A 10,901-nucleotide genomic window follows, 5' to 3' on the forward strand; every position below is an offset into this window, starting at 1 on the left:
GACCGAGTGGGGTCATGCCAGTCCTGTGACGTTTCTGGTGATTGGACCCACCATCCATCCCTCATAGCTCTTTGTCTCTTCTCATAGTCAATCACAATATACACAACCAAGACCCCATCCAATACATTCAACATATCCTCATTATTGGCCACTGCAACTGATCGTGCGCTTTGAGCCTGCTTTCAACTTTGGACCCTGTCTCTTCCAAGCTAGGGTTGATTGCTTGGACCGGAGCACCTCCGAAGCCACTTGCAGCCTGCCGTTCACCCGTACATGATAAATTGATACAGCAAACTCCTGTCAGTAACTTATCGAAAGAGTTATACCATCCTTTGGTGCATGCCAGTTCACCGCAAAAGCACTGTTAAGACGTGTTTCTCACACAAAGGACGTACGTGAAATATGCATTCGTATCTCACCCCCGCTGCTGAGTCATCCACTATTCATTCTCGGCTCTCGAGTAGAAAGAATGTGTTATGGTCCATGCATGATATAGCCAGAGCAATAAGGCTTACGTACTGGCATGTCTGACTGACCTAAGAGCCTGAACAGTCATCGAACTCTCTGAACATCATCACTGGCGAACATGTTCAGTACTCAGGTGAGCACGCAGCGGGTTTTACTTCTGTGTTGCCTGGATATAACTTCATCTCCAGTCTCTGACGTGTCCTCCAGCATCCGTATTCCGCAGTTACAGTCCAAATAGACCGATTGACAAGTGAGCAATACGAAGAAGATGACATCTCAGGCATCGTCGACCTTATCGAAGTGATTCGCATACAAGCCTCAGGTCCTACGGAGGCTGCGAGAGCTATTCGCAAGAAACTGCATGTCAGTATCCATGGCGCTCTGAATTAAACTAATCTAGATTAGCAAATATGGAGACGTGCATCGACAACTGCGGGCTCTCACCATACTTGATGGTCTGATCCAAAATGCTGGAAGTAGGTTCCAACGAACATTTGCCGACGAACCTCTTCTAGAACGTCTTCGTGTCATGGCTCGGGATGATATGATTGACAAGGCTGTGAAGGACAAGTGTAACCTTCTGTTTCGACAATGGGCTGTCGCATACAAAGGAACACAGGGATTATCAGGCATCGCGACAGTATACAAGCAATTACCCCAGAAGAAACGTCCAACGGTAGACTCATCTCGGGTCATTCGTGAAAACAATAGGGAAGCCGAGAGAGAAGAAGAGCCAGAGCAGGTGACACAGCACCGCCGTAACACCAGCAGCAAAAGCAATCCTGCGACCTCCCAGGGATCTGGCAGTCGACCAAATGCAGCAACTCTGGGCCCCTCGACTCCTGCAAGCTCATCCATCTTCAAGAGAGACAAGAAATCCAAAGGGAAGCCATTCAACTTGGAACGGGAAAAACCACAACTACTTGAGACCATCGCTTCTGCCTCGGTAGCAAGCACCAACCTTCTGAATGGCCTTCAGCTTGTGAACCGCGAGCAAAGTCGTGTCAGCGAGAATGCTGAATGTGTAAAGCGCTTTGAACTTTGCAAGCGTATACGTCGACAGGTTCTGCGATACATTCAACTCATCGAGACTAACGAGCAATGGCTAGGCGGTCTCCTCAATGCCAACGACGAGCTTGTCAAAGCCTTGATGGCATTTGAGATCATGGACAAGAGCATTGATGACGATAGCGATAGTGACACTGAGGCCGCGATCACACAGTCTAATATGGTATCCAGTTCTCCAAAGACCCCACACGAGGCTATGGCAGGACTCAATATCAGGGACGAGGACGCTCCACCTAAGCCTCCTCGACCAACACATCTTGGTATGCCTCCAGTTCCGCAGTTCGCTGGTGCTGGTAAGCAAAGGCTTGAAGACAGCGAGCCAGAAGATGACGATGAAGACCCGTTTGGCGACCAGAATGCAGTCAAGACGCCGTACATTGAAAATGACCAAATGACCTGGTAAGATCCTCTGAATGGCTGTAGCAGCATCGCTAATTCTTGCAGGCGCGACGTTTAAGTACATTCGCTTTCTAGGCTTCATAGATCATTCTAAGGCCCTATGCTCATACCTACGAATAACGTGCCCATCATATCATGTCTATCTTGTGATCTTCTCTAGTGCACGATGCATTTCTAAGCCAATCACCATAAAACGGATTGTAGGTCAGAAACTATGTACCTGGACATCGTTCTCACAGGACGAGTAAGTACACCAATTCCTGCCAACCAAGTCTCCGTATTTGTCACTCAGCACCTGATCATGACGTTCCAGCACTTGTAAACACAGAGGGCTATTGCACGTTCATTTCTATCCATGTTACTTGTCTCTCGGGTCAAAGACCCGACCGGTATGCGTAATCCTCCTTCCACATGTTGGTACCCTGATGCGCGAGGAACCCAACGGTCCATTGAGTCTCCACAGTGACAATTTGACACGATCCGGAAGTAAACCAACGCATAACCAACGCAGTGGGAACATACTCGCTGGTCACCAGATGGAGTGCTATGTTTCCACCATAAAGCAAAGATATGGAGAGCTTCGGTGCCTGTTAGATGTGGGGACTAATATGTGCTTCAAGAACAAAAACTTTACTAACTCAACACTGAATCCTTCTATAAACAACAAACACAACACTACCTGCAGATAAGAGGAATGAGATGGTGACGATATTGATGTGAACCTCAATGATGACTGGACCTATGATCTACGTCCTGTTGGAATATGCCAACAGCAAGCCACATGTATCGATCCATTCATTCGAAATTGCTTATCGTTGAGCTTGTACCTATCTGAATGTATGCGATTAGTCGGAAAAAGTGCTTGAGAGTAGCATGGATACTCAAAAAACCGTGCTCTTTGGGTGAGAGAAATGCGATACACCGAACACGGAGCCACCGAAATCAGCGTTCTAAGCTAGAATCTCTACTTTCAAGGTGGCCTGGAACGGCAAACATTGTACAATGGAGCTTGAAGAATTGCTTCCCAACCAAAAAACATAGCTATTTTCGTCAATCTCCAAGTTGAAAGAACTTCTAAAGGTAGAGCTAGGAACCGCAAAAATCGTACTTCTCAGCTAAGGAAACCGCTTCAACGTGAACAGGAGTCAGCTAGAATTAGTAGCGCAGAACATACTAATCGCTTTCTAGCCATGTGGAGGCTGTAATATATAGTTGTTATGTGTATTAAGGTGTGCTGATTGGGTACTGTGTACGAAGATCTTGAACGCCTCAACGTCGAGGACATCATATAAATGTGTCGGGTGTAAGTTACACAGATTCTAAAGGTTGGTTAATTGCTTTATTCTGAATCCGAATTGTGTATATAGATAGTTTCTGGTAGAAGTAACTCCTATTGCGTAGACCATAGGCCACGTTTGTGCATGTCTCGAAGTTTGAAGTCACCGAACGGTGAACAGGACACGCTGTTTTCAAGTACATCGATCGTAAGAAGCAGTGCTATGGTCAAATCTGGATATAGAATCGGATGGACAGATGGCAATGCTAGCACATAGAAAGTCACCAGGAAGCACGATTCACGAAGTTCATCTTGACGCGCAACCAGTATTCCATTCAATTGGTATCATTAAACCTGCTTATCCAGCCACCCGAGAACGCCATGCCCCATGCTTTGACCCCGATTTCTCCCACCCAAAGATCACACAAACGCGCTGCCGTCCGGCATGACAAAGCCGGACTCGGCAAAGTCCTCGCGCAAGTGCGCCACCATGCCCTCGACCTTGCTGCGCTGCTTGTCGAGCAGCGCGGCCTCCCTGCCAGATGCGCCGGAAAGAGGGTATCTTGGGGCACCGGCGACCTCTGGGGTCACCTTCCACATGGCCTTGCGGCCTGGTGGCGCAACGCCCTCCATGACAAGAATTAGCCCCTTCTGGACACTACAGGCGAAGATGTTGGCGTCCTCCGCCTCGATCGTGAGATTTTCGAGCTCCGGGCCACTGATGCTGGCGTCGGAGTCTTCAGTCGGATTTGGGTGTGAAGCACCCTGCTGGACAAGGTAGCTCCTGTCGTTCCAGACCATTGAGACGATGGCGGCGCGGCTACGGAGAGCTTTGATATCCTCCACTGGAGTGTTGTAGGCGATGAGAGTGCCGTTTGGCGACATGACGCTTTCGATGATGTTAGCAGTGCCGCTCAGTCGACAAAATCATCGACGACTTACAAGATGACAGGCGAATATATCTCGTGGGCATTCCGAGAGAGAAAGTCACTGAGCGCCTTGATCTCGAGCATGGCTACGGGGACCTGGCAGTCGTTAGCTTTAGGTGTTTCGATTGAAATTGACTTGCTTATCAACACCCGTGACCAGGGTGTTGTGTAGAAACTGCATTGATAATTACAGGATACTTTGATCGATGGAAGAAGTCATAGACCTTATCTTCCAGGTCGTTGAAGCCTTCATGAACAGCGTGAAAGAATCGTCGAATATGTGCGGTGACCATTTCGAAGAAAAACGACTTACGAGCTGAGTCTTGTTGAATAACTTGTAATAGCTCAATCGAGCTGCCAGGGAAGCTGGTCTTGGTGTATTGAGCTGTTGAAGTCTTGGAGAGTGAGTGTCAACGCAAGAGTATGAATCTCAGGCTTTGATTCGATGAGTGTACGGGCATGTAAGTTTTGGACGCGGTATCTAACAATTGACGCACAGCAAAGAAGTTTGTTGTTGAAAGTTGAGTTTGAGGTTCGCGGTTTATCTTCACTTTAAAGATCTCGAGCTCGAGCAACAATAGCAACACTAGTGCTAGCGCGAAAGCCTGGACTTTGCGCTAGTCCTGTCCTGTCAAGAGTGGCTGATGCTCTAGTCACGTGAACAGAAACTCGTGGCGTGAGCACCGAGATGAAGAGGCGTCGAGAAAGTTTGAGATCTAAGTGCAAGTACACGGATGCTGCTAGTCGCGATATTTCTGTCCTTGCAAGATCCCATCTAATTGATGATGTTGGTGATTAATCTCTCAGATGAAGCCAGAATGACCTCCACTTGCCCGGCCGAACCTAGCTCTCGACTGCACGTCATACGTCGCAGACGAAGCAACCCCTCTTATGATTGAGATACGCCTTCAAGAGTTCATGATCAAGTCTTTCTATCTGGGCGCACATGATATCTTCCAGATTGCTGAGACTCACGCACATTAGCACCTTACGCCCACGAACCCCATACAGGTTTTCTAAAATCGCATATTTCGCAACCATGGCGACCGACCTCAGCAAGTACAAGTTCAACCACTCCATGTACGCCGCACACTGCCCGAGTCACCATAGCGATGCACTAATCCGATCATTAGGATACGGGTGAAGGACCCAGTAGAGTCAGTCAAATTCTACGAGTTTCTTGGCATGAAGCTCATCGACAAGTCCTCACACCCCGACGCCAAGTTCGACCTTTATTTCCTTGCATACGATTCGCCTGGCGCTCTATCCCACGGCGCTCATCGCTCGAATCGCGAGGGCATTGTTGAGCTCACGCACAACTATGGCACTGAAAACGATACAGACTACAAGGTTGCAACCGGCAACAGCGAGCCAGGCAAAGGTTTTGGCCATCTGTGTATCTCGGTAGACAACATACAGGCTGCATGCAAGCGTATAGAAGATGCTGGGTACAAGTTTCAGAAGAAGTTGACAGATGGGTAGGTCATCACTCTACCTAATGTTCAAGATGGTTCTATGCTCATGGATGCACCTTTCTAGGCGCATGCACAATATTGCTTTCGTTCTCGACCCCAATGGCTACTGGATCGAGATCATCGCAATGAATGACGTCGAAGCGACTGAGAATGTGAAAGAGACAGACGTTAACACTTACCGTATGAACCATACTATGATTCGGGTAAAGGATATCGAAAAAAGTCTAGATTTCTATCAAGACGTCATGGGGATGAAGCTTTTGAAGCAGAACGACTTCAAGGAGGCTGGCTTCAGCCTTTACTTTCTGGCTTACGGCTCCGGTGCAGGCAGCAATGCCAGTGCCGTGAACCCTAGAGTTAATGCCGAAGGTATTCTTGAATTGACTTACAACCACGGAAGCGAGAAGGACGACAGTGTCAAGTACCACAGCGGTAATACAGAGCCCCAAGGCTTCGGGCATATTGCTGTTTCTGTTGATGATATTGAAGCTGCATGCCAACGTTTCGAAGACAAGAAGGTCAATTTCAAAAAGCGTCTGACAGACGGTCGCATGAAATCGATTGCCTTCATATTGGGTAAGCCAATGAAAACAACTCGTATTTGTCTGTGACGGGAATGCTAATGGCGATGCAGACCCTGATGGCTACTGGATCGAGATCATCCCGAACCAAACCTTGAAGCCTCGCGCTAATGCATGAGTGCACTCGAGCCTCTTCAGCATTCGTCATATGATGTATAAGATAGTGACAGTGATAGCAACTGCAACATCAATGAATCAGTTCAGGCTCTCAGAGTACATGAATCATGATCGACAATGTAATCGTCTGTTTCTTTCCTCACTGCACCTAACAGGTGAAATAAAGACTATAGAAACAGGGGCTTCTAGTGTGGGGTCAAGTATGATAGTGTGTGGGTCGTGGGGAAGACTTGATGCGGGGTATTGTGGGTAGCTGGCTTGATGCAATCATGTCACTGGAGGGTACCTATTCACTCCATTCCATTTATAGCTTAGCCTCGACACTTTGGCACAACCTCGTCCGCTCATACCTGTGTCTGGCGTAAGATGCATGAGTAATTCTGCTGTGGCAGTTTTGTGGTCGTGGTGCGCGCCGCCGATTGCGGAGAACGAAGACTGCTATGTCGCTTGTCGATACTTACTCGTGTCATGCTGCTGCTGGGTCAAGTACCTAGACGTATCCTATTGTAGTACCCGACAGGTCTTTGGGTACCTTCCTGACACGTCGTTGTTTTACCTGCCTACCGGGTACTTAACTGAACCCCGTGACGTCTTGTACATTCTCTCGTCTCTCATCCTTTCATCTTTCCTTGGCCGTTCAATTAAACATGGCTATCCCTATTCTCGAGAACAGAGATGCCATCGCTGATAGACCAAAGGTCTTGATCCCCGAGAAGGTCTCACCAGATGGACTTGCATTACTCCAGGCCACTTGTGAAGTCCACGAGAAGAAAGGGCTATCACCAGAGCAGCTTCTCGATATCATTGGCGAGTATCAGGCTCTCATTGTACGTTCTGAGACCAAAGTTACGGCTCAGGTCCTGGTAGCTGGTAAGAAGCTCAAAGTGGTTGCAAGGGCAGGTGTTGGGTATGCTATTCATGAACCGCTCTCGATACTACATACTGATCAATCGCAGTGTGGATAATGTCGACGTGAAAGCTGCAACTACGCAGGGGATTATTGTCGTGAACTCGCCGTCGGGAAACATAAATGCTGCTGCAGAACACACGATAGCTTGTACGCGATCCAACTATTGAACTCCCTCCAAGCTTTCCTGATCACATGATATAGTGATGATGGCCGTTGCTCGAAATATCGGTGATGCATCAGCGAGCATAAAGAACGGGAAGTGGGAGAGAAGTCGGTTGACAGGCGTGGAAGCCAAAGGGAAAACGTTAGGAATTATCGGTCTAGGCAAAGGTACACTTTATATTCATTTTCAAGTACGTCACTGCTAATTGGTTCTCAGTTGGTCTCACTGTTGCTCGTATTGCCAATGGCATAGGTATGTCTCTAATGGCGTACGATCCATATGCGAATACTTCTTTGGCCGCAGCAGCTTCAGTCACACTTGTATCTAGCATGGCCGACCTGTTACCTGCATCGGACTTCCTGACTATCCACACGCCTCTCATTGCTTCAACAAAAGGCATGATTGGTGCAGCAGAACTCGCGACCATGAAGCCTACATCCCGCATTCTGAACGTGGCCAGAGGAGGCATGATTGACGAAGACGCCCTCGTAAAAGCCCTTGACGACGGTACGATAGCTGGAGCGGGTATCGATGTCTTCACTTCTGAGCCACCCGAGGCAGACTCTTCGGCCTCAAGGCTGATCGCACATCCAAAAGTAGTTGCGACTCCCCACTTGGGCGCTTCAACGAAAGAGGCACAGGAGAACGTATCGATAGATGTGTGCGAGCAAGTCATCCACATTCTAGCCGGTCAGCTCCCAAGAAGTGCAGTCAACGCTCCGATCATCCTGCCCGAAGAATTCCGCACCCTCCAACCATTCGTCACCCTAGTCGAGAAAATGGGTTCTCTCTACACACAGCACTTCAGTTCCTCCAAGATCGTCGCTAATCAGTACCGCACGACATTCGATCTCATCTACGAGGGTGCTCTCGCATCAATAAACAACACAAAGCCCCTATACGCCGCTCTCGTCAAAGGGCTTCTCGGCCCCATCAGCTCCGCCAATGACGTCAACGTCAACATCGTGAATGCCGAGCTCATCACCAAGGAACGCGGCATTCTGATCAACGAGTCGCGCAGCAGAGAAGACCTCGAAGGAAAGGGCTACACCAGCTCCGTCACGCTACGTGCGCGCCTCACCCGCTCGACATCGCAAGCACGCACCGGATTCTCCGAACCGCCGGCTGTCGAACAGGTCATCCAAGGCTTTGCAACCGGCGAGACGGTGTACATCTCCCGCCTAGACCGATTCACAGCGAATTTCATCCCACAAGGCACGCTGCTGTTCTGTCGCAACTACGACCAAGCCGGAAAGATTGGTTTCGTGGGCAGTCACCTCGGCGCTAATGGTGTGAATATCGATTTCATGAGTGTTGCACCCCTTGCTGAAGATCTGTTGTCGCCATCGGAGGGTCCCAAGGAGGCATTGATGATTCTCGGCGTTAATGGCCCGATTACTGAGGAGATTGTCAAGGGCCTGATTGATCCCAGGGGTGTGATGGAAGCGCGCATTGTGCATCTTTGAGCATGTTTCGAGAGACCATATTATGGGTTTGCGAGCAATATGGAAACACAGTTCATATATTAGGTCATTCAAAACCACTAAGTTCAACAACGCTAGGACGGAGTCTGGCAGCTTCAACATAATACAGGCAATATATGGGCGCTCGAGAAGTCATCTTGAATGAATCAAACTGCCTCTTGTCTTTTGCACTATGATAATTATAATATTTGGGTCGAGTACTAATCACACAGTAAGTCTAACACATCATTGCTTCAAAAAATGCTTTGATTCGGATGGCAACGTCCTTTTTGTTTCTTCTGTATTGAAGCAAAGAAGAAAGTCTATGTATTTCCAAGCTTGAGAAAACACATTCCAGGCAGCAGCTACTCCATCTCAAAATAATACCTACCCGCCGCAACCTTCCCGCCCAACTCCCCATCATCACTCCAACTCACACACACCATCCCATTCCCAAAATCGCTCGCCCAGTCATGCGGATAAAGACAATACAAATGATCACTCTTGGGCATAATCTTTGGCCCATGCCCAATCTCATGAATATCATACGGCCCCTCAATCCGCTCCGCCGCACCGACATAAAAGTCGCCACTCATAAACTTGTTGACGCCAAACCAGACAAACGGCTTGCCGGCCGGGCCGTGGTCCGGCATGTAGAGGATGCCGCCCTGGGACATGCCCGCGATGACGTCTTCGAGGTCGGCGTTGGGGTCTTGGAAGTCCTTGACCCAGGATGCTCCGCCCTTGGCGAAGAATTCGTAGGAGCTGCGCTGCGTGAAGTCTGCGTTTATGGGCACGCGCGCGAGTTTGTTGCCGAGTTCGTTGCCGAGGGAGCCGAAGCCGTAGACGTAGCCGTCGGTGTGTGGGTAGGCTGTGATGCTGAAGAAGCGTGGCTCGTGTTCCTATGGACGTTTGTCAGTTCTGTCGTCTTCAGGAGAAGTAAAGAGCTGGAAATATCTCTGGTCCATGCAATCACTCCCAGTAAAGAAAAATACGGTTGATGGGTAGGACCACATACCCCGAAAACCATATTTTCCCCATCCACTCTCTCACAAGTCAGCGTCCCATCGTCCTTGGCAAGCACTTTTGCCACACCCATGCCAAAACACTTCGTCGCCGCCGCACCCTCGGTCCGGATCTTATCAAACCACAGCCACCCGCCATCCTCCCTCTCCACCACGCCTCCAAAAACCCAATTCACAAGCCTTCGATTATCCTTCTTCCCCTCCTCACACTCCTGCGCCTCCGCTGGCGTATGCGGCACAAAGTTGTCCGTCAACATCTTGCCATCCCAATAGTGGCTCTTCGTCGGGTCCGATGGGTCCGGGATCGACGCAATGGTGTTATTGGCCACACCCTTGAAATCATCGCTGTGGTCGAAGCAGAATGTGTCACCAAACATGTAGTATAGGCGACCATTGAAGCGTATAGATCGCCCGCCATCACGATTGATCTTGCGATTGGATGTGTCGCGAACTTCTCCAAGAACGGTTGGCGGTTGGAGGAGTTTGGGGGGCCAGACCATGCGAGTACCGGATTGCTGGGGGATGGGAGGGGGAGGGGCATTGTGGTGCTGGCCAGGGAAGTATTTTTGCTGGGCCTGGGAGGAGTAGGTATCCAGTTTGGACTTGAGTTTGTCGAAGATAGGCATCGTGGGTGGTAGATGGTTTATATGTTCAAGATTGAGTGGTGAACGAAGTGCAGCAGTGGAGTCTTAAGTATGGAAACCCGGGCTTTGAGGCCATGACGTGGTTGGAGCTCTAGGCTTTATATTAGCGATGACACTAGGATCTTTGGTAGAAGCTAACTCTCTGTGCTCGTTGACTGGCGAACGAGATGACTGTAGAGAGAGACAGAGTGTCTGGTGAAGGAGGTAGTGTGTATAGTCTGTTGATGATAATACTAGGAAGCATTTTTCAAACAAAGCATCAAAAGAACGATATGTGGTGGCACATGCTCGGTTCGACCATTGACAGCCTGAGGTTCTTTGTTCCAAGTTTACTGGAACAGGTAGGTGTGGCAAGCTTGTCGCGCTAACTACTTATAGACTTC

General features: G+C 49.1%; 5 protein-coding genes across 5 annotated transcripts; 3 read left to right on the top strand and 2 right to left on the bottom strand.

Moving 5' to 3' along the window:
* Nucleotides 1–586: 586 nt before the first annotated feature.
* On the top strand, nucleotides 587–1,939 carry EJ05DRAFT_498190 (uncharacterized protein; the record flags this gene model as incomplete). Its single annotated transcript, XM_033746649.1, has 3 exons — nucleotides 587–601; nucleotides 676–831; nucleotides 869–1,939. The coding sequence occupies 3 exons, from the start codon at nucleotides 587–589 to the stop codon at nucleotides 1,937–1,939; spliced, it is 1,242 nt and encodes a 413-aa protein (XP_033602675.1).
* Nucleotides 1,940–3,525: 1,586 nt separating this feature from the next.
* Nucleotides 3,526–4,473, bottom strand: EJ05DRAFT_474115 (uncharacterized protein). Its single transcript, XM_033743539.1, has 2 exons — nucleotides 4,154–4,473; nucleotides 3,526–4,100 (listed from the first exon to the last, which is right to left on the bottom strand). Exons 1-2 carry the CDS (start codon nucleotides 4,222–4,224, stop codon nucleotides 3,632–3,634), a joined length of 540 nt encoding a protein of 179 aa, XP_033602676.1. The 5' UTR covers nucleotides 4,225–4,473; the 3' UTR covers nucleotides 3,526–3,631.
* Nucleotides 4,474–5,179: 706 nt separating this feature from the next.
* EJ05DRAFT_483990 (glyoxylase I) lies at nucleotides 5,180–6,314 on the top strand (the record flags this gene model as incomplete). The annotated part of the gene is made up of 4 exons (XM_033745303.1): nucleotides 5,180–5,220; nucleotides 5,274–5,618; nucleotides 5,680–6,191; nucleotides 6,250–6,314. 4 exons carry the CDS (start codon nucleotides 5,180–5,182, stop codon nucleotides 6,312–6,314), a joined length of 963 nt encoding a protein of 320 aa, XP_033602677.1.
* Nucleotides 6,315–6,637: 323 nt separating this feature from the next.
* On the top strand, nucleotides 6,638–9,244 carry EJ05DRAFT_276037 (phosphoglycerate dehydrogenase). Its single transcript, XM_033740396.1, has 4 exons — nucleotides 6,638–7,220; nucleotides 7,270–7,370; nucleotides 7,425–7,553; nucleotides 7,603–9,244. The coding sequence occupies exons 1-4, from the start codon at nucleotides 6,961–6,963 to the stop codon at nucleotides 8,850–8,852; spliced, it is 1,740 nt and encodes a 579-aa protein (XP_033602678.1). The 5' UTR covers nucleotides 6,638–6,960; the 3' UTR covers nucleotides 8,853–9,244.
* EJ05DRAFT_276114 (uncharacterized protein) lies at nucleotides 9,034–10,860 on the bottom strand. Its single transcript, XM_033740399.1, has 3 exons — nucleotides 10,658–10,860; nucleotides 9,868–10,609; nucleotides 9,034–9,751 (listed from the first exon to the last, which is right to left on the bottom strand). Exons 2-3 carry the CDS (start codon nucleotides 10,498–10,500, stop codon nucleotides 9,215–9,217), a joined length of 1,170 nt encoding a protein of 389 aa, XP_033602679.1. The 5' UTR covers nucleotides 10,501–10,609; nucleotides 10,658–10,860; the 3' UTR covers nucleotides 9,034–9,214.
* Between the last annotated feature and the right edge of the window lie 41 nt (nucleotides 10,861–10,901).

This window comes from Pseudovirgaria hyperparasitica (assembly GCF_010093815.1).
Source record: "Pseudovirgaria hyperparasitica strain CBS 121739 unplaced genomic scaffold EJ05scaffold_4, whole genome shotgun sequence".
NCBI lineage: Eukaryota > Fungi > Ascomycota > Dothideomycetes > Acrospermales > Acrospermaceae > Pseudovirgaria > Pseudovirgaria hyperparasitica.